Source organism: Gymnoscopelus microlampas (assembly GCF_963454915.1).
Source record: "Gymnoscopelus microlampas genome assembly, chromosome: 2".
Classification (NCBI taxonomy): domain Eukaryota; kingdom Metazoa; phylum Chordata; class Actinopteri; order Myctophiformes; family Myctophidae; genus Gymnoscopelus; species Gymnoscopelus microlampas.
This window is the reverse complement of record NC_139939.1, coordinates 52,532,629-52,558,101: the sequence shown is the minus strand read 5'-3', so window position 1 is coordinate 52,558,101 and position 25,473 is coordinate 52,532,629. Positions and strand designations below refer to the sequence as shown.

Here is a 25,473-nt window from a genome sequence, read left to right as displayed (position 1 = left end):
TATATATTCTCTCTCTCGCCCTCTCTCTCTCCCCTCCAGCAGCAGGCTATCTGTTTCCAATGAACGGTCTGTCTGACTGCTCACAGGTTCTAATTCCAAAAGCCAATTTAGCCTCCAATTACCTCTGCATTCCCTAACCCTCCATCCATCCATTAGGTTCTATCACTGCAGCATCCTGTAGCCACGGCATCTCACATCATGGTAGACATCAAAGCCCTCAGCTAATATTTGGCCTGACATACAGTTACACAGCATGAGTGCAAATATGAATCTCGCCATCTTTAGCTGGTAATACACACATGGATTAAACTTCTCAGTCGCCATGACTGATTTCCGTCATTTGGATTCCGTAGAAGCCAGCATATGTCTTCTATTGAAGCATATTGCGCACCGGAAATAGCAGATCTACAAGCTCACAACACGTCGCAGCGCGACGTGTTGTGAGCTTGTAGATCTGCTATGTCATTTTAAGATTGACTGTTTTTTGAAGTGATCAAACTAGCAATGGAATACATGTTAAGAAGCATCTTCCATAAATATGAATGGCCTCAGAAATGTCCTAAAAGCCAAGGGTTAATGCCTCAAATCTGTGATTTCTTCAACTCGTTGGCTGTATGTGGAACAGCAGCAACATAAGTTTAGAATGATAATACCAAACCAACCATCGTCATTAAACTTTCAGTTATTCCATGTATAGGCCTACAGGCATTGTTGTGAGAACATGGCTATATACTGCAAGTTACCAGGAGAGACAAAGCAACAGGTAGCCCAAGCCACAGCACCACAGTGTTCAACTAAACCAGTGGTTCTCAACCAGTGGTCCTTGAAGAGGTTCCAGGCGGTCCCCAACCAAATGATGGAGAATTGGTAACCAAATGGACCCATATAGATCTTTAACCAACAATACCAACAAGCTCAAGGAACGGCACACCAACCTCCGCACTATGGGATATCGAGCTTTTTGTGCAGCTGCCCCCCGGCTGTGGAACTCACTCCCAGACCATCTCAGAGCTCCTCAATCTGTGAACACTTTTAAGAGAGCACTAAAAACTTACCATTTTAACAAAGCATTTGGTTAGCTTTTTAAGCCGGTTTTAATAACCCTGCCTCTCCTTTTTAAATGTGTTTTTAAACTTGTTTTTAACCTGTTTTTACTTTTTGATTTCTGCAAATGGTTTTCTATCTTGTTTTATTATGTACTGTAGCACTTTGAGGTTTGTTTCAAATGTAAAGTGCAATACAAATAAAATGTATTATTATTATTATTATTATTAACTCTTGAGAGTTAAATTAATGTTAAATATCTGTATTACTTAATTAAAGTATTGCTATTTTGATCAACATTTGCCTGTTATCTCTCCTATGGTACCAACATCAATACAGCATGGAATTGTGGACAACAACATATCCTAAGTCTTGGGTCTGAGAGTCTAAATCTCATCAAACGGTGGTTCCATGGCTCAAATGCCGAATAAATAATGGAACTTCATATGAAAAGGGTTGAAAACACTGAACTAAACAAAGCAAATATGTTGTCTACTTGATATTACATATAGGCAAAGCATCATCACCATAACTAAAAAGGCACAAGCAAGCCTTGCCAAAATATGCACAATCCATTGTAGGCCTACCAGAACAACCACTGTGTCAGACATCATACTAATGCACTCACATAGACCATAGTGTCAAACCTCAGCCAACAATTATAGACCTTTGACATGGCAGCAATGTTGACAAGTAGCCTAGCTCAGAGGTTCTCGAAGTGTGGTCCTTTAAGTCATTGGTTCTCAAAGTGGGGTCCGGGGACCCCCAGGGGTCCTTGAGGGAGTTCCAGGGGGTCCCCAGCTAAATGATATATTAGGCACCAAATGGACCCTTATGGGTGTGTAACTCTGAGAGCGTACAAATGTAACCAAATGGACCCTAACGGGTCCATTTGGTTCCATTTGTACACTCTCAGAGTTATATTAACATTGATGAATTTTCAAAATGTTTTTCAAAGAAAATAGCAGATCTACAAGCTCATAGTGCTTATGAGCTTGTAGATCTGCTATTTTTGAATGGCCAAAGTATAACATATGGTTAAAGTGTTTAAAAATGATTGTGATGCTATATTAACTAATATACCCCCCCCCCCCCTTTGAGAACCAAATATGCTTTAAGTTAAAAAGTCTGAAAAAACTACAACAGACTTTTTTAGGGCAGTTTTGACAAGTAACAGTTCCATTCACGTCATGTTAATTAGGCCATCATTGGTAACACCTGTGACCTTGTTATTTTATGTCAACATTGGCTGCCATGTAAAAATGTATAATAATCCAATATAAGCAAAACCAGCATAGAAAAGAAAAAGTTCCATGTCTTACCTTTGTCGTCTTCTTCCTTGTATAATGTCTCTCCAACACTTCATCAAAGTTCAGCTGTTTCATAACGTGGAAGCCGAATAACTCAGATATATAATGTAGATACTTAATTAATATACCTAATTCATAATGAACTCATAATGTATAATTCATAACTCATATGCTGTGTTATATACTTCATAAGTCCTTAGTTGGCTTAGTATGATGTCTCTCACCGAAAGAACACATTCACACAAGTTTAACAAAGCCAAACAAAGTCATGACGCGCGACGTCGAGTTCAATGTTTTTTGCCTCCATTTATCCGTGTTTTTGTTTAGAAAACGTTGAAATGAAAGAAACATTTTAAATAACATTCGTCTCTTCTTCTTTCATGATGTTTGTTCCTTTCCTTTTGGTAGAACCAGAGCCGTAAAAGGAGGCTCTGGGTAGAACCATGTCTCTCTCTCTCTGCACCAAGCTGACATGACTGAAGCCTGAGTTACAGTTCGACGGACAACGGTGTCTTTGACCGCTCGAGCGTCACATTGCATCATCTGAAAATGCCCGCCACAGACAGCCAGCTATCATCTGATTGGACAAACTGTAGGCTATGTGACGTCTCTCAGATTATAATGGATGGGAAATGAAATAATACAAATAAATTCGAATTATTTTAACTCGTTCAGACATTATGGCTTCTTTGTCATTTTATATATATATATATATATATATATATATATATATATATATATATATATATATATATATATATATATATATATATATATATATATTAGCCTAGTAAACCTACACACATTTCTTTTTGTGTAATATTTACATGTCACTGCTTGAATGAGTGATGAGTGATAAATAAACCCTCATTGATTCTTGATTCAAAGAGACAAGTTGACCTCAGTGTTGCCAAGTCTGCTTATTATAAGCGACTTTAGGCTTGTTTTTATTCTATTTTGCTTGTAAATATTGGTTTTATTGACTTTGGGCTAGCTTGTTTCTAAATCTAAAGTGTCGTTGCTTATTTGGCTTGCTTAATATAATATGAAATAATATAATATAAGCCTGAGACTGGAATCATGTGTCTGTTTCCAAGTTACCAAATAATGACCAACGAGTCTTAATTGTTATGTCTTGTGTTGTGTTTTGTTTTGTTTTGTGGTCTGTCTATTCTCCCTTGACTTTCATGAACAAACCGGGAAGCAAAGCTTTTCAAAGAAGCTAAAACATTAGAGCACATCTGACTGCATGTGACCACCTCTTTCTAGAGGCCCATGCCTCATTACTAACCATTTTATTTAGATGACTGCCAAATTGATCATGAGACAATTGGCTCTCTCCCACAAAGCCATTTGTGCAGGCTTCTGAAGCACCAAACAGGTTACAGTCCCTGTCCCCAAAGAGAGTAGCTCAAATAATATTTTTCTTCAAACATTTGAAAAAGGTTCTCAGTAAAAGTACTCATTATGCAGGATGTCCCATTTCACAGGTTTTCAGATGTATAAAAATCCTTTGAAAATAGCTAATTTTCAAATTGCCAAAGTATATATAGGTCTGAGGTGGTTTCATAATAATAATCAAATTCTACAAAGTAACTAGTAATTAAAGTTTTCAAATAATTGTTGTGGAGTCAAAAGTACAATATTTGCCATTGAGATGTAGTGGAGTAGAAGTAAAAGTATAACCAATTGGAAACCAGTAAAGTGAAAATACCTTTTAAAAAAGTACAGTACTTGAGTAAATGCACTTGTTTACTTTACAGCACTGGAAGTGAAAACTGTTGTGGCAGATTGTCCGCTCCCCGGAGAAATTCACTTCAAATTTTCATACATTTGAGCCAAATTCTACTTTTTGATGCTATTATCCTCAACTGCTCCGCTTTGCTATACCAATGCCATGATCCTTTGTGTGGGAATGCCACTAACTTGCTTCTATAGAATACGAAATGAGGAATAAATAATAGAACAAAATAGAATGAGGAGCAGCAAAGAGAAAACCCCTTGCTCTGCAGTCCGCATCTTACAAATACATTCAGGGAATCTCTGTAGGTACGTCTGTAATCCGAGAGAACCGCTCGATCGACCAACTTCCAATTCGCCACACACATTGCAGACGACCCGAGGGAGTGCAGAGTCCAGCGTTGAGTCGGTCGGAGAGGCGGTTGTCCAGAACCACCAGAAAAGGCTCTGGCCGTGGCCCAAATGAGTCAATTGATTGCCATGGCAACCCCAGCCTGAGCTTGATTTGGCAAATTCCCCACATCTGTCGAATTCCCCACACCTACCATTTGATTACGTAGTACTGCAGTCTACTTTCCAGTCAGTTTCCACTCTTCAGACATTCTCCACAGACGTTTACCACTGCACAAGGACTTTCCAGAACTGTCAAATTCCCTATTTGCATCGTTCACGAGTATACAGCCCAATGGGCACCTGTATAATACGTGTAAATGCACCTTTAGCTTGAATATTGTTTCTTGTTGGCAAGCGGCTCCGGTGTGCTTGTGCAGTGGAGGATGGATTAAGCTGTATTGACGGATAATAATATTAGCCTGGAAACCAGACTAATCTACCAGTGCAAAAAAAACTTTTGCCCTCGGCAGAATAGTCTGGCCCTGCTCGGTTGTGATTGTATTTAGCTGCCCTGGAAGTTGTGGGGCACCAATCAAGAACCAGTATGCAAATGTAGGGCGGGTTTATACAGAGGCCAGGGGCGTACTGGCCATTTGGCATACCGGGCAATATTTTTTTTTGCTCCCGTTTTAGGATTATTACGGTCATTTCCGGGTCACGCAGCCCAATTATAAGTTACGAACACCCCCCCTGCCTGACAAAGATACAGTATAGAGATCAATTCAAACTGTCACAGTAACCCCTTAATGCATTGTCTCCAATGTAACCACCATGCTTCCTGAATATAGGACTCATGCACATTAAATGAGCGTTTAACGTGCACCTGTAATCCATCTATAATGTAAATGCAGAACAAAGCCAAGTTGTTTAACAAGGACCATTTATTCACACTTGAATGGGACTCAAAACAAGCTTAAGAAAGGTGGGGTGTGGTAAATGGTTCATTTCTTTTTTTTTTTTACATAACCCAAAAAAATCATACAGACGACTTTAATTCCCGTCTGGATTACAAAGAAAGTGGAGTGTCAGCCTGGCTGTCAGGGTCAGTGTTCCGTTCAGAAGACACAGCACAGACAACTGTGTAAGGAATCGAACCTGTGATATGCTCCATTTAAACAAGTGACACATCTTAAAACTTTGATTCTGTGACTCTTCCTCTTCATTCATTTGTCTGAAAAAACTGTCCCTACTCCCATTCTTTCTCTCTCTCTCTCTCTCGTGAATAGGTCAGTGGTAGCTATGAGCTTGCTCCAGTGCTGTGTTCACTATATCTTCTTTTTTTTTAACTGAACAAACGTAACCAGACTACATACAATAGCACAAGTAAAAAGGTTTCCTCTGTACAAAATCCATCTTTAAAAATATACACAGACATACATACAGTGGCACACTTTGCTTTAGCTATGAACAACAGAGTCAAATGGATGAATTAAAAAATAAGGAAATAGACACACAATCATACCCGCTTGCCGGCACAAACATGCACACACAAACACACTCGTTCCTGCAAAATAAAAAATAAAAAATCCAAACCAAAAAACAAAACAAATCAAATGTAACAAAAGAACCCAGAACAAAGGTCAGCATAACATTAATGATAAGAATCAAATGTGTGGGGCTCAGCTCAGTGCAAGCGTTATGGCTTGGAGGCGCTGGGGGTGCAGGACATGTTGACAAGAGGCAGTACACAATAGAAAAAGAAAATGGTGCAACATTTTCTTTACATTTCCCATCCGAAACCAAATCATCACACATACACACACACACGCACACACACACACGCACACACCTTATGCACCACACGTGCACTGAGAATCTAGTAAGTGCTGAACTTAGAATCACCACCCCTCCCCACCCCCCCCACATCCTCCGCTGGGTCTTATAGTCTTTTAAAGCTGACAGCCCTGGTGTTTGTGTACCAGAGCTGGTCCGTCAACAAAAGCTGTCCCCCTTCTGTGCTTTAAAAATAAAATAAAAAAATAATTCCCTGACCCCAACCGGGTTCATTCTCAGAGAGGGACATTTAATGTAGGATAGTTGTAAGAGTGTGCGTTGGCGCGCGCGCATGTGTGTGTGTGTGTGTGTGTGTGTGCGTGTGTGTGCGCGTGTGTGTGTGCGTGTGTGTGTGTGCGCGTGTGTGGAGAAGGAGAATAAAAAATAATTTGCATTGTGCAGTGTTCCCAGGTTCCAGGATTGTGATTCCATTCTCTGCTCTACGGTTTTTCACCAAGTAGACACGACGAGCATCTCCACAGAGATGGAATATGCATGAAAATGTTTGTGTGTGTGTGTGTGTGTGTGTGTGTGTGTGTGTGTGTGTGTGTGTGTGTGTGTGTGTGTGTGTGTGTGCGTGTGCGTGTGCGTGTGTGTGTGTGCGTGCGTGCATGTGTGAGAGAGTGTATGTGCGTGTGTGTGTGTGTGTGTGTTCGCAGTCGAGAAAAGTAACTGTGTGTAAGCACAGTGACAGAGGCGTTAAGGACACGAGCACGGCACAAGCACGCGCTCGTTGACGAAGTGAGGGTCTTCATGTGCTCGGGGGGGGGTGGGGGGGCGCGGCAGGGGAGTGAGTGAGGAGTGTAGCTTTTTAGTTCATTGGAGCGTGAAGTAGCACGTCTTCACCAATCTATCCCCACTCCTCCTCATCTCGCCGTTTTTTTCCTTGTTGTTGTTGTTTTGGTCCAGAAAAAGCCCCCCAGGTCCCCCCCACCTCCTTCATAGTTAAGAGTGACAAAGGGGTGTGTATCGTGTATACTCTTCATAAGACTTTAAAATCGTTCTTTTTTTCTTTGTGTCGCACGCATTTGTGCTCTGAGTCATTCTCTCTCTGGGGGAGGGAGGGGGTGGTGGTGGTGTGGCGGGGGTGGAAGGGGTTGAGGGGGGGGGGCACATCACACGAAGGAGGAGAACCCAGTGACGGGGGTGCGAGACCCCGGAGGGTTGGTGTTGTTGGTGTTGGTGGTGTTGGCGCTGCTGACGACGACGGGGTTGACGGCGTGCGCGTTGACGTGCGCGGCCGGCTGGCCTGTGGGCGTGTAGGCCCCGCCGGCGCTGTGCTGCGTCACCACCGTCTGGTAGTAGGGCTCGGCGTCGCCGTCGCCGATGCCGCCGATGCCGCCGCTGCCGCACTCCTCGTAGCCGAAGGGCGCGGCCAGGCCCTTCAGGCCCTTGGGCTGACGCTTCCACGAGTTGTAGTAGGTGGGGTCGCTCATGTAGTGGTTGACGAACGAGTGCTTGGGCTGCTCGTCCTCGTAGTCGCTGTCCGTTAACTGTAGAGAGAGAGAGAGAGACGCACGTACACGCACACACACGCACACACACACACACACACGCACACACGCACACACACACACACACACACACACACACACACACACACACACACACACACACACACACACACACACACACACAGATATGGAGTGTTTAGGCGGATACATTCTCATTCACCAGAAAAGCAATGATACATTAAACTATGCAGTAAGTGATGATATCCTACTATAAATGTGCAACATCTCGGGGGTGGGGAATGAATGCTATTGGTTGTGTAGCTTGTCAATCATCATCACAAGGAAGCCACGCCCCTCCTACAGCATACCCTACTTTATCATCAATTTTTAAATAAATGGGCCCATAATTTACCAAAACGCATATCATGGTGACTGAAAGAAGACTTTAAACTAGCGACTGGAAACATATAGTATTTATGACAATGTTTATTAAGGTAAGAAAATCAAGTTGGCAAAAACCCATCCGCTTGAATGGAGCTTATTTACTTCTGACACCAGCAGGGGTGAAACAGCGAGACTACAGGCCATTCATATGAACTGTCTCTTCCTACGTATACATAGCCTCAATTTACAACTCGGAAGCTGGCCCCTTGGTCCGGACACAAATGTAGTCGGAGAACACGTTGTTGGTCTAAAGATCGAGAGCCTCCAGACAGAGACTGTGTCGAAAGACTAATTCTACTTTGTCAATGAACGCATCACTTGACAGAAATAACCGACTTTCAGAGGAAAAACCCATCACGTAGCGACAGCTAATTCTGTTGAGCGATGCCGGTCATGCTACAAAGTGTAAATTGGGCTTTAGCATTCAAAAGAGACGTAATGGAGAAAGAGATAGCAAGCAAGACAAATAGGGACAAAGGAAATGGGATGGATAGAGAGAAAAGCTAGAGGAGAGGAGATACAGTAAAGAGGAGAGAGAGAGAGAGAGAGAGAGAGGGAGAGGGAGAGGGAGAGAGAGAGAGAGAGAGAGAGAGAGAGAGAGAGATAGATGGGTACCTCAGACTCAGAGACCTCTGTGGGTTTCTCAGTGAGCGTGGTGCTCTCAGTGAGAACGGCTCCGTTGTAGCTGTTACAGATGTCTTCATCCGAGTAGTGGAGACCACCAGGGCTGGGTCTGGGGGGAGACCTGGACACACACACACACACACACACACACACACACACACATTTTAATGAAACTACAAATGTCTATTTTAGTGCGTATAGTTTAGGCATGTAACGATTTATCGTTAATCGATTAAACTTGATTCGAAGAGGTGACAATTTTAATCGATTTAATAAAAAATAAAAACATTATCGTGCAAACAGCAGAGGGCGCGTAGAAAAGGAGAAGAAAATACAGAGATTTTTTTTTTTTTTTTTTTTAGTTTTCAGTCATTTGCTACTGTATTGAAAAGAGGATAAGAGAATCAGTATTGTAAAAAAAAACAAGTGAAGAGAATACTGGATTTGTGTAAGAGAAAAGAATCATGAAAAATCGTATCGTGATTCGAATCATATTGTGAGTTGAGTGAATCATTAGATTCCTAGTATAGTGCGTATGTACGTGCGTGTCTGTCTGTCTGTCTGTCTGTCTGTCTGTCTGTCTGTCTGTCTGTCTGTCTGTCTGTCTGTCTGTCTGTCTGTCTGTGTGTGTGTGTGTGTGTGTGTGTCTGTGTGTGTGTGTGTGTGTGTGTGTGTGTGTGTGTGTGTGTGTGTGTGTGTGTGTGTGTGTGTGTGTGTGCTCAGTATCAGCTATTATAGGAAGCCGCTCATTTTGGAGGCGCCGTTGTTTCCTTTATCCATGAATGATGTCTGCTGTGTTTGACAAGTACTGTATGTCAACATTATTGTATATAACAATGTTCTGCCGTCTAGACACTTTGTAACTGGCTGTTTTCATAGTGTCTGACTGCACTGGCAGTGTTTATGTCCTTTGTACATGGCATTCTTGTACTTCTGTTTATGTGGACATGAATACATATTTTGTGTGTGTGTGTGTGTGTGTGTGTGTGTGTGTGTGTGTGTGTGTGTGTGTGTGTGTGTGTGTGTGTGTGTGTGTGTGTGTGTGTGTGTGTGTGTGTGTGTGTGTGTGTGTGTGTGTGTGTGTGTGTATTGTGTGTATTGTGTCTAAAACAGCCACAATACCTGATTTCACAATTTTTGCAATAAACCCCTTAAAGTCTATTCACGTCACGAGACATACACATATCTGGGTCACAAGTTCAATGTGGCAGGCGAGCGGAAAGATCAGGTCGATGTAATCATTTCTGAGCACTCCAGCGGACTTGATTTAATCCATGCATCGTCCCTGCCACTTATCATGAAACTGGAGGCAGTCAGAGTAATAGCAATGGCCAAGGTACAACATACATGTTCCGCGAAAGTCACTACGTGATTAGACTGACAAAAATGTACACCTAGTGAGACAATGGACTGGTCTTAACACACACACAACATGTGACATTATATTTCACAGTAAATGTGAGGGTGGTATGGGTATTTCCAATTTTGAATGGACATACTGTATATTGCTACGAGGCTCTCCCATTTGTTAAATATGCTGAACAATGATGACCAGTATGTGAGAGAGCTTGCACGTTCATCTCTGTTCTTGGACCTGAAACGACGTCCCCCTGGTATGTGGCTTGGATCCGAGCTTCCTAGGCTTCAGGAGGAAGCTTAGTGGAAAGCTAGACAGTCGCTCCCCCGGCTTCGGTGTGTGGTCAGACTGGCCGGACTTAAGCGATCTGTGCTGTTGGGCTGATGTTACATTGGAGTGGGTAATGGCTGTCTCGGAGGACTTTATATCTGACCACAGTATCTCTGTCAGAGCATCTATGACTGTTTGTGGAACAGAACACCAACTCCCACTGACTAATGCCCGAGGTCGCCTCTTATGGGCACAACAGAAAAGGCAGCGACAACATTGGACTGAGCTGAGACTGCAAGGGAAGGCTCCCTGCTGCGGACCATTCTGTCTCTCACTCTGTGTTAAAAAATGTTGCCTTAGATGAGTGCATCAATTTGGAGGAGGCGTTGTTTCCGTTACCCATGATTGTTGTCTGCTGTGTTTGACAAGTATGCCAACATTATTGTACGTAACAATGTTCTGCCTTATATGCACTTTGTGCATATAAGGCGTGCGTGCGTGCGTGCATGTATGTGCGTGTGTGTGTGTCTGTGTAAAGTACTCGTACCTGGTTCCGTTCTTCTTGAGGAAGGAGTTCTTGGTGTTCAGTGATCTGCTGTTGAGCTCCAGAGCAGTGAAGCCTCCATTGTCCAGAGTCACAGCCTCCTCCACTGTGGAGATGTGTTTACCTGGAGAAGGACAGGAGTCTGGTCACTTTTATTTATAAAATATAAACACTATATGTTGACAAAAGTGCTGAAGTCAGCTTCAAGTCAGCAAAAACTTCCAATCCAAGATTGTTTTAAACAGTCTATCTGGTAGAGTATGTTACAATATACCAGGGGTGTGAGGATTTGCTTATCTTATTTGATTATCAATTTTTTAAGACCTCACTGATGGCGATATCATTATTAATTTAATGTTAGGCTATTGAGTATTGATTTGTTGTGTGAGAGCACCTATCTTTATAGATGGAGCAGCTCACAACGCCTCGCAACGCGAGACGTTATGAGCTTGTAGATCGGCTATTTTCACAATGTTTGCCTCTTACTTATATTATTTGACAATTTGGCCAATGTTTGACCAGTTTTTATAGCAGTAATGGTCTTTTTTCTTCTTTTTTTAGGTCTTAAAAGTCCTTAAATTGTCATTTGTTTTTGCACATTTAGCCTTACATGGGTATATTAATGCATGAAGTCTGTTATGTTGTGGGTGTTCAGGTGGAGTGGGAGTGGCCAGTTTCAGGAGAGCTTTGTTTTTGTTTTGTCAAGTTGTTGTTTATGTATGCATGGACGAGATGATACATCTCAAGGGGTCATCATGCCCCCGGGGGTGCACGACCCACAGGTTGAGAACCACTTGAGAACCACAGTACAGTATAATATTTTGATGAGAAATATTCAAATATTCAAAGACCAGTCAGTGAGGAAACCATCATTAAAACGAGTTGGACTGCTCAGCGCTGCTCACTGGGTCTCTTCTGGTCCTAGATTGGGTTTATATAATCCATTTTATTCACTGGGCAGCAACCTTGGTTGGCATGATTTGAATTTTGTGTCTCCGCAAAGTTATTGCTTTTTTGCATGAAAAATGAAAAAACATTTTCATATCTCCATATTGGCTTTTTCATTATTAGCTGCGCTAGCTGGCAGAGCTCAAAGGATGTCGGTTCGTCCGTCTGCCACTTTGGTCCCAAATAAGATTTCTCAAAACTAATTTCATAAATAAAAATAATTCAAGCGCAAACTGAGAGCTGGTTGCACCTTATCACAAAATAGGCTTATTTTAAATCATGGTACTTCCTTTTGATTCAATTTAAAGATTTAGCTGTTGTTTACAATTATGTGTTAATCCTGCAGTGAATATACAATATTCATATTTACATCCAGTACATGTACTGTATGTAAACGCATACGACCCCCGACCTCATTCTGCCATTAATAGCAATGTTTCCCTTTTCTTTTCTTGCCCACTAATGAGAGAATTGTTAGGATGACCGTCAGTTCAGACCACTTGGGTCTGTTTGGCTGAAGCTAGCAGGGTTTTTAGACTTGTTTTAACCTTAATTAATACCACATAGTAATATGTGGCAAAACAGAGCCTCTTTATCTCCCTTTCTACCCCACGCACGCACGCACGCACGCAAGCACGCACGCACGCACGCACGCACGCACGCACGCACGCACGCACGCACGCACGCACGCAACCTCTGTCTTTGCCTCATCCCTCCATCTCTTTCTTTCCTTCCTCCTCTCTTTTTTCGACTAATTACTCCTCTGCCCAGGGGTTTCCGCGGCAACTCAAGATTAAAGACTCTGTCCTGGCGTGACCTCTGTTTGGCAGCAAAGGATCTGTGTTGTTGACTTTGCGCGCGCGCACACACACACACACACACACACACACACACACCCACACACACACACACACACCTGAACCCAACACAGAACAGCGTATGCAAAACACTGCAGCCATAGGGCGGCTTAAGGGCTGTTCTAACTGAATGGGTAGAGAGAGGCTGCCTGGGAAACAGAAGGTCCCGAGGTGTCCCTGAGCAAGGCACTGAACCCATAACTCCTCCCCCGCGCCAAATCAAGTGGGTCTAATTATTTATTTAGGAATGTGAAACATCTGGACGGACGGACGGAGTGAAGAACCAGAGGTTCACAGACCTGTGCTGCAGGTCTTGTACTTGTTGCTGTGTCCATGGAGCAGCAGGGTGAAGACCAGGACCAGGATGAGGATCAGACCCACCAGAGCCATGACCAGCAGGAACCACCACTCCTCGTAGAAGGGACGATCCGACAGGGCTACACAGGAGAGACACAGACAGAAGATCAGCCGCAGACAGAGAGGAGAGGGGAACACAGACAGAAGATCAGCCACAGACAGAGAGGAGAGGGGAACACAGACACAAACAGAAGGAAGCACAGCCACAGACACAGACACAGACAGAGAGCCAGAGAGCCAGAGAGCCAGAGAGCCAGAGAGACAGAGAGCGTGAAACACAGCCAGAAAGAGGGAGACAGACACAGAGGAGCAGAGACAGAGAGACAGAGATAGAGAGATAGAGAGACAGAGAGGAGCACATCCAGAGACACAGAGACACAGACACAGACACAAAGAGAGGAGCACAGTCAGAGACAGAGATGGGAACACAGCATGTGATTGGTTAATAGGCTGTGGGAAGAAAGGTACAGAGAGAAACAGAAAGGTCGGCAGTAATACCTTAAAAAAATTTGAAAACATTAATCCAATTCTGCAATGGACCACCCACCTCTGCACCCAATGCAATATGGGGTCATAATGGCCTCGTGTGGGAAATGCCAACTCCCCACGCCCCTCCTCTTAGTCATTTGTACGAAGACTCGTTCCAAATTGACCGATTGCAAGGGACGGCAAGCTCTGATTAGGTTTTCCAATAGTGTTCCTCACAGCGCTCCCAAGCTCTCTGCACCCCAACCCCCCCGCCCCCCCCCCCCCCCCCCCCCCCCCCCCCCCGAACAACTGGCACATCAAACTGATTAAAACACTGAGGATGATTTTTATCCATTGATCGCAGGTGAGTAAAACAATGGACTCCTCCTATCGATGTGATTGTGGTTAAGAGTTGGTGGAATCCAGAGCCTCAGTGAAGAGGATCTTTATTTCTATTTGGATGGCAACCCCATAGATTATTTATTTATAGCATACCATCTATTTATTTCATCTTAATTTAATTTCTTCTCCAGTTAATGAATAAAATATATCAGAACGGATCTTTGACATGCCCAGAGGAGGGTTTAATGTCATCTGTAAAGTGGGGAAGGCTTAAGAGGTGCGGATCGAAATACGGAGGTTAATTAATTCCTCGCCTGACATCCCTCAAGGTGTTACCGACTCTCTACCGGAGTGTGTGTTGTACAAACTCTACCACTAGATGGCACTAGACCATATTGCTGGTGTGATATAACACAAAGTGAAACTTGTTTAATTTGTTGGAGTTTAATAGTCTGGTCAGACTCACCCCTTCAAACCCCTTCACCTTTTTGTGCAGGGGTGTGAAAGTGCGAGTTTCCTTGCCGAACACGACAGGTTCATGCTCTCTCTCTCTCTCTCTCTCTCTCTCTCTCTCTCTCTCTCTCTCTCTCTCTCTCTCCTCTCTCTCTCCTCTCTCTCTCTCTCTCTCTCTCTCTCTCTCTCTCTCTCTCTCTCTCTCTCTCTCTCTCTCTCTCTCTCTCTCTCTCTCTCTCTCTCTCTCTCTCGTCCTCAGACGATCCCTCCATCACCTCCAGTCCTCCCGGTTCTCCATACTTCTGGCCAGCTCGTCGGTACTTTTGCGCTCCTGCATCTTTCTTGAGTACGTCCACGTGTGTTAACGTGGGACGTCCTCGTGACCGGTGCCGGCGTGTTGGCTCCTACAGCACCAATTTGCTGGCTGGCAGTTGTTGATATCGTTGGCAGGGTCCATCTATAGCTGTTATTTCCTCGCTCACCCTTGGTATTCCCTCATACAGATTCTTTTTTTAAATACATTTTTTTACCCCATGATTTTTTAAACCTATTTCTTCACCCAGTGCCAATTGCCTAAGCCGTAATCCAGGGCTTTACTCTCCCTCTGCCAGCCTGGGGAGAGCCCCGAACTGAGCTCAGGCTTCCTTCAGTGCATGAGGAGTGACACTTTTCACGCAGTGTATTGTGTGTGTGTGTGTGTGTGTGTGTGTGTGTGTGTGTGTGTGTGTGTGTGTGTTTTACCTGCGAGAGATGCAGACGGGGTGCTTGGCTCTCCGTAACCGTAGCGATTGACGGCGATTACTCGAAACTCGTAGCTGACGCCGGACCTCAGCCGCTCTATCGGCACGGAAACGATCCTGCTGTCGGGAGGGAGGAGCTTGATGAAAGAATCCCACACCCCTTCATCTGGAGAGAATGAGAGAGAGAGAGAGAGAGAGAGAGAGAGAGAGAAAAATATATATATTTTCATGTACAGACAAGATGGGTAAAGAACTGCCCAAAAAAGGTTCTCCACTGATTCAGGTGACACAGATCTCCAGTGGTTTTCTGGCGATATTCATGTGACTTACCCGAAGGCCGTGCTTCAATGACATAGCCAACGACAGGTCCCGCCCCCGTATCCCCCTCTGTCCAATGGATGGCAAGGGCAGAGGAGGACTTAGTGATGGACATCTCCATGGGCGAACCAGGGGTGCCTTTTGTTGGGGAAACGGAGAATATTAGAAAGGCAACCGGTGACCTCCCTATTCCCGCCAGTCATCTACCCCAGTGGTTTTCAACCTTTTTCGCGTCAAGGACCCCCAAATTGACAAATATTAGCCCAGGGACCCCCATTTTGAAAAGATATGCCAGGGACTCAACCATTAAGATTTCTTGGGGGTCCCAATCAACACTGTATCACCAATTCACCATCATCAGTGTTCATTTAACTCTGAGAGTGTACAAATGGAACCAAATGGACCCGTTAGGGTCCATTTGGTTCCATTTGTACACTCTCAGAGTTACAGACATATAAGGGTCAAATTGGTTGCCAACTATTAATTTGGCTGGGGACCCCCTGGAACCCCCTCAAGGACCACTGGTGGTCCCCGGACCACTGGTTGAAAACCCCTGATCTACCCGCCTTCATCCCCAAAAATAAAACACACTCTCTCCTATATGTCCCTCTCTCTTACCTTGCAGGGCCTGTGCAGTGACGTTGGCAAGCATCGGCGGTCCATAGCTCACGGTGCGAGCCTGAACGCTGAACGTGTACGTCGCCTCTTTGGTCAGGTCTCGAACCTTCAGCCAGCGCTGCCAGCTTCCCTTCACCTCCACGGTCACCACTTTAGTCACTCCTGCTCAAGTGGAACGCGCGCACGCACGCACACACACACACACACACACACACACACACACACACACACACACACACACACACACACACACACACACACACACACACACACACACACACACACACACACACACACACACACACACACACACACACACACGCGCACACACACACACACACACACACACAGGAACAAGAGTGTCACCTTTACGTATGCGTGTTTGTTTTTGTGAGGACAGGTTGACTTCACAAGGAAAAATCAATCTCTCCCACACAATACATTCTCACACATACTGTAGGCGTCAGTTATGGCCGCTCTGTCATTTTCACTCCCTAATTTCACTCCCTATAGAACTACAACAACTAAAGCGCACGTATTGGAGCTTAAAATACTACTCAATTGGCCAGCTGCTTCAGTGGCTTACCAAGTAGCCGTGCTGAGCTGGTAAACGCAACCTCTCGTGGTCGAAACCCCCCGTGGATACAACTTTTTTTTCTATCTCTCTGCACAGTTTTAGTGAGGTTAGAGTTAGGGTTAGGCATTGTTTTGTCAACATGCCACGATGCCATGGCGTACCGTCATGTCAAAACTTGACATGTCAGGGATACTGACAGAGCGGCAAAATGTGACGCCTTCGGAGAGAGAACGGGTTGCCCCACGCGCGCGCGCACACACACACACACACACACACACACACACACACACACACACACACACACACACACACACACACACACACACGCACACACGCACACGCACACGCACACACGCACACTTTTGTGCACGTCCATACCTTGCACAGGGGCAGTGGGCTGATAGACCACTCTGTAGCCCTCCAGCTGCCCATTAGGGCTGAGAGGAGCCCCCCAAGACACGTTGACACTTCCCCCCGTCACCTCTGAGAAGGTCAGGAAGCTGGGCTGGCTGGGAGCTGAGGAGAAACCAATGGTGATTAATGAGAGGAAGAATGACAGGATTCTATCAAATGACACCTGCCGTCTCTGTGTCAGAGAACAGTGAAGGCTCAAAAAAAGGGGTTGCAAAATCGTGCGATATATATATAAAAAAAAAAGATACACACGTTTTCTATAGAAGCAGGTGGCAAAGGACTGTGGAATTGATCGAAATCGTCTCAGCTTTACGCAAATGAGCAGCAAAAGTTTGCTTCAATCATTGTTCAATGTGACAGAGTATCAATCACTTAGCCACCATTTAATCAGTGACACACAAAAAAACACATTGATTTATGGAGACAAAACGTATTATTCATATTATTCAGATGGATAAACGGCTGCTGAAGGTAAGAACTAAAGGAACGTTTCATTCAAGTGTTCGCGTGTGCCAGCATTAACTTAACCCATTCAATCCTGGAACGCATCTCTGTCATTTGAGATTTTTTGGGCTATTCAAAAATAGCAGATATACATGCTCATAGTGCGGCACTGAGTGCTGCGCTATGAGCTTGTAGATCTGCTATTTTTGAAAATGTGCGCAAATATTTGAATATATATTCTACAAATGTCTTCTAAATCCTAACCGTAAAAAAAAAAAACGAATGTTACTATATCAGTGGTTCTCAAACATTTTCATGTCAAGGACCCCCAAAATGATATGTATTTAGCCGCAGACCCCCATCTCAGAATATTTTGTTCCAGGGACCCCCCAGAAGCAAAGATTTGAGTTGAAAATGTTTGCTTTAAAAACATACATGTTCAAAGATTTGCACACATTTTCAAGATTTTTCAAAAATAGCAGATCTACAAGCTCATAGTCGCGTTATGAGTTGTATTCTGCTATTTTTGAATAGCCAAAGAAATCTAAAATGACAGAGATGCGTTCCCGGACTGAATGTGTTAACTGTACAGGAGTTGCTTCAAAGGCTCAGCATGCTCAACTAGAAAGTGTCTTTGAACACCGTAGGGTGCAGATTACAGGCAATACTAGACATCAAAAGAACAAACTCAGTCACTAGTAGAAAGTGTTTTAGAGCATTTAACCCATTAAGACCTGAAGCCGATTCTACATGTCTCCTACATCTCAACAGTTTTCTGAAAAACGTATGTTTCTACATCAGTGGTGCTCAATCTTTTTCATGTCAAGGACCCCCAAAATGATATGTTTTTGGCCGCGGACCCCCATCAAAATATTTTGTTCCAGGGACCCCCAGAAGCAAAGATTTGAGATTCGCTTTAAAAATATATATATTCAGAAGATTTGCACACATTTTCACAATTTTTCAAAAATAGCAGATCTACAAGCTCACATATCTGCTATTTTTGAATAGCCCAAAGTGTAAAATAATGCTTTTTAGTTCAAATCTAAAAATGACACAGTTCCAGGTCTTAATGGGTTAAATGCTCTAAAAGACGTTCTACTTTTCTGCACAGGAGTTGTCCATGCTCGTATGAAATATATCCACGATCTATCCAAATTATTACCTTCTGTGTCGCCGCCGGTTACCCATCTGTCAAAAAGTTCCATTGCTCCATTATCCCATTTTGGGCGGGAACCCCTATTTGTAACTATACTATACCTTTCAGGACGGGAAGCCCTTTTGGGGTTCTTGTTGCTATGCACAGTATATAGCAACATACATTTTTTGTAATTTTTTAATGCATATTTGAAGTTTTTCAGAAAACTTAGGTCAGGATTTAAAGGGAGTTTTTATAATCGGCCTCATGTCTAAATGGGTTAAGTATGATGAGCTGTTTATTAGGGGATGTATTTAAATGATAGGATATGATTCAGGGACGATACATTTTAATACGGAATTAATTCGGTGCAATTCGAACGCGATACGATGCAATCTGATACAGTTCTAAATTCTACATTTGTTTAATGTGAAATAAGCCAATTCTATAAAAGTGGTTATGAATTTGATGACAAACTCAAAAGGTGGATTAGCTAGAAAAAACAGCGTGCATATGGTTAAATGCAGTGAATACTGACAATACACAGTAAACAGAGTGCAGTATCCAATTCTGTACATAATAATGTCAGTAGACAATAACAGTAAACGGGACAGAATCGTAAATCATCGTCCCCCTATCATCATTCGTCGTCGACATTCGACATCTATCATCATTTCCTCCTGCGAGGAGGTGAACTCGAAGAAAGTGACTACTCCTTTTTCAATCTGACTTACTGTAACATAATATATCTCAACTTGCTCTGATGAAAGCCACGCGCCGAAACACGTGAAAGAAAATGGTTAACTGAGATCTGCATGTCTTGCAACTTTTATTTTACTTTTACCTTGTTGGATTTCTTTTCATAATGACTAGATCTGAGAGACTTCTTCAACGGCTTAGTTTATCTATATAAAGTAGCAGTAGCAGCAAAGCCTCAGTCAACCAATTTGTAACTTCGGGGCATTTACCAATTCAGGGCAGGTGCAGATCGATCCAGGGCTCTGCGTATCAATTTTGTCGCATCTTTATAAACATTTCGGATTTGTATTTATTTGTTCAACTTTAAACCCCTGTTTTATAATTTATTTAAACCTGCCAGGGGCACTAAAAACGCTCTGAATTGGTACAGAGAAAGTGCCAAAGACAAAACAAAAATAAAGCCTACAGTGAAAGGTGTTGCAGATCATTGATGCTTCTAGGGGGCTTAAACATTGAAATACAGCTCGCATTTTAGTGACATGCCCACCAGCAACTGGCAGCAAAGGTGATTTGCTCGGCTTACTGCACCATCAAATCTCCTCCAGCCTATGTACAGTAAATCCATGCAATTTTCCAGCACAGACCCTCGATACACAGAATAATATATACTGTACCATACCATCTTTGTAGCATTTTGGAAAAGCATCACTTTTTAAGCTTCGATCATTTTAAGGCTTTTAACACATTGAGTGCCAAAAACGTAGATCCTCGCTTTTGAAAATACACCCGTCGGGTGCCATAAACGAGATTTTTTTTTTTTTAAATCCACAAGGGGCACTCTAACGCAACTCAGGAATGATCCTAGGGGAAGAGAATGGACGGATGTGACGTCAGCCCCCAAAAAAACGGACGCGCATCCGCCCCAATGATAGGATCTGGAGAAAAAGGTCCATATCTCCATATCTTTTTACAGTGGTCAAAACAAGCCATTTTCGACAGGCGATCACTCTGCAATGGCGGATCGCGGTAGAAATGTTATTGTTCCAGTCGTTAGACGGGACCCTCGGCCATCGCCCAGAGACCCAGATCCTCGTGGTGGCTTCTGCAGCTCTAAAAAGATCGCCGATAAACGTGGCACTAGGTCAGACACCTGAGGGGACTGTGAGGTCCATCTTTGGACAGAACATCCTCTCCTTTTAAGGGAATCCTATATGATAGAATAGCCTACCAGTCACTTTAACACATTGACCGCCAAGACCGTAGTCCTACGGGCCGTTAAATCCAACCGTTAACCGCCGTACCCGTAGTCCTACGGGGCGGGTGTTTTTTCCTAAAAAAAAAAAAAAAAAAAAATCGAATTTTTTTTTCGGGGACCATTTTCAGTGTAACACCACCGGAAGTGACCCGGAAGTAATTTCCCGTTTTTTGTTTCCCGTCCGCCTCTATTCTATGTAACACCACTAAAACCCCTGTTTAGTCAGTGTAGTTTTTCCTCCTCACATTTCCCATGTTAACATTAACGGTCAGAACTCAAACATGGCGGCTCCGTTTGACCCGCCGTCTCGACGATTACACAAAAGGACATGTGGACGATGTTTACAAACAGTGGATCGCGCAATCTAAAGGATTTTAACGGGGCCTATGGCGGCTTGAAAAAAACAAAAAACAACAATAAAAGCTTGGCAGTGGTAAGTGCATTATGAGATTAGCCCTTGGCGGTGGATGTGTTAAGGGAAAGCCCCACCTTGTGTGTACTTTTAAAACACAACTCTTCTTACCAGACTGCAGGGTCCGGGCTCCGCGCGGCTCGCTGGGCGGGCCGTCTCCGGCGGTGTTGAACGCCGTGAGCGTGACCAGGTAAGGAGTGTAGCTGGTCAGGTTGACCAGGCGCACGAGTGTGTCGGGGACGAAGATCACCTGCACCTTCTCACTCTGGTTCTGTCTGTCTCTCTCCCAGTAGTGGATCTAGAACAGAGGAGAAGCAAAAACAGCATTAACACGACCTACCTTCTTCTTCTCGTTAATTAAGAAACCTGTTGTTCTCACGTCCTACCCTGTCTTCACTATTTCTGTTCTACCAATTATTCCTATCTTCTGTTTGAGTTCATATCTGAGGTCCTCATTTTACCCCTGACCTGATGTGAGAGGTGCAGAGTGCTGAATCAAATCGCTCCATAGAAAGCAGAATTGTGCTACTTTAGTGAGCAGACGAATGCTGCTAGAGGGAACATGATTGGTACAGTACCCGTACCAGACAGTATAATAGGAAGCAAAGATACGCAACTACTACTACTACTACTACTACTACTACTACTTCTAGTAGTAGTACTGATGATGATAAGAATATATATATATATATTTTTTGTTTCTTTGTCGTCTTCTATTTTCTTTTCTTTTTTACCGCCTTTTCTCTCCAATTTAGTCATAATGTGAGTCCTCCGACTCACCTGCCAGTGAGGAGACCCCACCAGGAGGATATAGAGTCTCCGCCCTACTCCTCCCGCCCAACACTCCCTGCGGACAGGTGCAGCCCCAGTACGTTTAGGAGTATGTGCCGGAACAATTATCACCCTCCCCGCCCGCCTGGCTTCCCTCCCCCGAACACGGGCCAATTGTGTTTGTATATAGAGTCTATAGACACTCGACAAAGCCGGATGCACCTTGGTGGAATCGAACCCCCAGACTCTGCCGTGGTGGTCAGGTACTTTACTATTGTTTTTTTTTTACCCCATTAAGACCTGAAGCCGATTCTACATGTCTCCTAATTCCCAACAGTATTCTGAAAAACGTATGTTTCTATATCAGTGGTGCTCAATCTTTTTCATGTCAAGGACCCCCAATATTATATGTATTTGGCCGCGGACCCCCATCAAAATATTGTGTTCCAGGGACCCCCAAAAGCAAAGATTTCAGTTAAAAATATTCGCTTTAAAAATATATATATTCAGAAGATTTGCACACATTTTCACGGTTTTTCAAAAATAGCAGATGTACAAGCTCGTAGCGCGGCACTCGGTGCCGCGCTATGAGCTTGTATATCTGCTATTTTTTGAATAGCCAAAGTGTAAAAATAATGCTTTTTAGCTCAAATCTAAAAATGACACAGTTCCAGGTCTTAATTTAATCAGGCAGGGTATTAAGAACAATTTCAAGTTTACAATAACAGCCTGTAATACATACTCGTAACTCTACCATATGGTTTTATATCTGTAGGATTTCATTACATATAAAACACTGAACATACAGTTCAGTGCAACATACATCATTATCATACAAATCAATATACAGCACATATCTAACTATATAAATGGCGAGCAACTTCCGTGCCCTCGGTGTCCACACCCCACAGCTCTGTTATCGACTAAACACAACACCGTCAGACCACATGTCGCCAACACTGTCGCCACGGCGGGCGGCCTGAATTTACGTTTCGCGTAGGGCACCTGGCATGCCTCACTACACCGTTCCCACCTCGCAACATAATTAATTCTACTCACCAAATGTCGGACACAACGGAAGTGGAAGCAGCTTCCTACCGCTTACCGTGCGTACCACCGAGGCCAACACAACACGACGGCCCGCCATTGAAAATCCCCAAAACAACAAGAGCACGTTGCTCTGCTCTGCTCCACACACCAGGCTAGGTTCATGACACCAAAGGATTAGCCAGTGATGTCATCATTACTGGTCAACACACCAGGCTAGGTTCATGACAGCAAAGGATTCCACAGTGATGTCATCATTATGCAACCCGGAAGTACACATCGCCGGCATTGGGATGCCAGGTTGGGATGCCACGCCAGAAACAAGCAAGAACCTGCATGATTTTTTTTTTTTTTTTTTTTTTTTTTTTACCGTTTGGAGATTTTCATCCGACGACTTTGGCGCGGACCACCAGGGGGTCCGCGGACCCCCTGAAAAATAAAAAATATTTTTTCTTCCCAATTTTTTTCTCAATTTTTTTACTTTTACATTACAACTTTTTTTTTTTTTTTTTTTTTTTTCCCAAATGTTCATCCCATATATACACGCGCCCACGCTGGGCCCCGTGCGCGGCTAGGGGTTTCGGGCGGCCGTAGGCCGCCCGGACCTCTAGTACTGTATATAAGAGAACGTTTTAACAGAAAAGGGGTGTTGTTGAATCCGGAAGGCAGGCTCATGAAAATGAATTGTTGTCAACAGCCCTCAGCACAGATCTGTAGATAATGGATCGTTCTGCGTGTATATAAAGGAGAGACAATCAATCATTAAATGTATTTTCCTGCTATACCGCGTCTGTTTTTTTAACAGTGTACTGCAATGCAGCGGGTAATTCTACCTCATTAGATCAACAACTCTGATATGAAATGGCAATTAGGAGCGTTGGGTTTAGTAAACTTCATTAAACGAACCAACTCAGGTGCTAAAAAAATAATGAACAAATAAACAGTGATAAAATTTTAATGTAATGCCTTAAACGATAGTGCTGCCTAATTACCTGAGCGTGGCTTTTTAAGTAGCCATAGTTAAACCCATATGCCATTTCCCAGCCTATTCAGTTTGCAGATTGCATACTTAGTGAAGAATAGTGTACAAAGCTATTGATAACAATGTGTGGAATAAAGGAAAATAAAGGACATTTTATGTGAGTCAACCCTCGCCTGTAGCTCAGCCTTGAAATTGTTTTTGCCGTTCAACATGGTGACAATGGGAAATGTCCACATTTTTATGACTTCTGCACCGGATTTACACATTAAAAGCACATGTAATTTTATTACATAGTACATCGTAAAATTATACTTTAAACAGATTCAATGGTGTAGTTATTGAGGTGTATTTTCGGCAGCATGTCTGCACATTGCTAAGATTCGGTTTGAAGTTTCACACGGCACGGGTTTAAAGGGATAGTTCACGCCCAAAAGGACTTTTTTTTCTATCAATTAGTCACCCCATGGTGACTTGAATTCATGGATATTTCTTTCGTTTTCGTCGCATTCCTAAGCCAATAATTTGATGACCGGCAGCGGTTCCAGTAGGAGACACAAAGAGTCTCCTTTGTGTCTCCTACCAGCACCGCTGCCTACCGGTCCCGCTGGTCATCAAATTATTGGCTTAGGAATGCGACAAAAACTAAAAAAATATCCATGAAGTCTCCATTGGGTGTCATTTTTTGGGTGAACTATCTATTTAAACACTCTAGACTTAGTAAACGGGACCTGAGTTGGTTCTGTACTTGGACCGCTTTTTTCCCCATCTACACCAAATCAATTTGCCAAAAATTGTCGATCTACAAGTACAGAATTTGGATGCTGCGGTGCAAGTGGGTTAAGAAATGTGTCTTAGGCCATACAAACACCTTGATTCTACTTTTGTCAGGAAAATGGGTTGGAAAAACTTTCAACTGCTAGAGTATACAAACAACAGGCTGTGTGGTGACACAGCTCTTTCAGAAAAGGCATAATTTCATCTCAGATTCTCAGACAGTCTGATCCTTGTTTGGCACTGTGTGTCTTTGTCCCTCCTAGACAGAGACGATGTTCAAACCAGGGACAAACCAGTCTGGAAAACCTGACAGCGAGACAAAGTAGAACAGAACTATACTAACACAGCACATTCAATGATTAAGCCAAACACCTTACATAAGTGCAACTATGCCGCTTTTTAAAGCTAATTTTGGGGTAAAAGAATATGATTTCTTTCACCACCACACCTCACACTTTAACCCATTAAGACCTGAAGAAACATCTGTGTCATTTTTAGATTTGAGATAAAAACGCATTATTTTACACTTTGGCTATTTTAGAAAAATCGTGAAAATGTGTGCAAATCTTTGAATAGCCTATAAATTGTTTTAAAGCGAAAATCTTTAACTCGAATCTTTGCTTCCGGGGGGTCCCTGGAACATATATTTTTAGATGGGGGTCCGCGGCCAAATACATGTCATTTTGGGGGTCCTTGACATGGAAAAAAGAACCACTGATATTATGGCGACATACGTTTTTTCAAAAAACTGTTGAATCCCCCAGAAGCAAAGATTTGAGTTACAAATGTTCGCTTTTGTAACTCAAATCTCAAGATTTGCAAAACAAATAACGATTTTTCAAAAATAGCAGATCTACAAGCTCATAGCACGGCACTCGGTGCCGTGCTATGAGCTTGTATATCTGC

The 25,473-nt window shown here is 43.3% G+C and overlaps 1 protein-coding gene across 2 annotated transcripts in view; it reads right to left on the bottom strand.

Annotated features, from left to right (window-relative positions):
* Positions 1-5,350: 5,350 nt before the first annotated feature.
* sdk1b (sidekick cell adhesion molecule 1b) overlaps positions 5,351-25,473 on the bottom strand; it is a 446,717-nt gene continuing 426,594 nt past the window's right edge. For both annotated transcript variants that reach the window (XM_084044504.1, XM_084044505.1), the window contains 9 exons: positions 21,105-21,291; positions 17,010-17,147; positions 16,055-16,216; positions 15,449-15,574; positions 15,120-15,284; positions 13,058-13,195; positions 10,957-11,077; positions 8,774-8,903; positions 5,351-7,753 (listed from right to left, as the gene is read on the bottom strand). In XM_084044504.1, the coding sequence (XP_083900630.1) occupies positions 7,376-7,753; positions 8,774-8,903; positions 10,957-11,077; positions 13,058-13,195; positions 15,120-15,284; positions 15,449-15,574; positions 16,055-16,216; positions 17,010-17,147; positions 21,105-21,291 (1,545 nt within the window). In that variant the 3' untranslated portion in view covers positions 5,351-7,375. The remainder of the gene's footprint in view (positions 7,754-8,773; positions 8,904-10,956; positions 11,078-13,057; positions 13,196-15,119; positions 15,285-15,448; positions 15,575-16,054; positions 16,217-17,009; positions 17,148-21,104; positions 21,292-25,473) is intronic.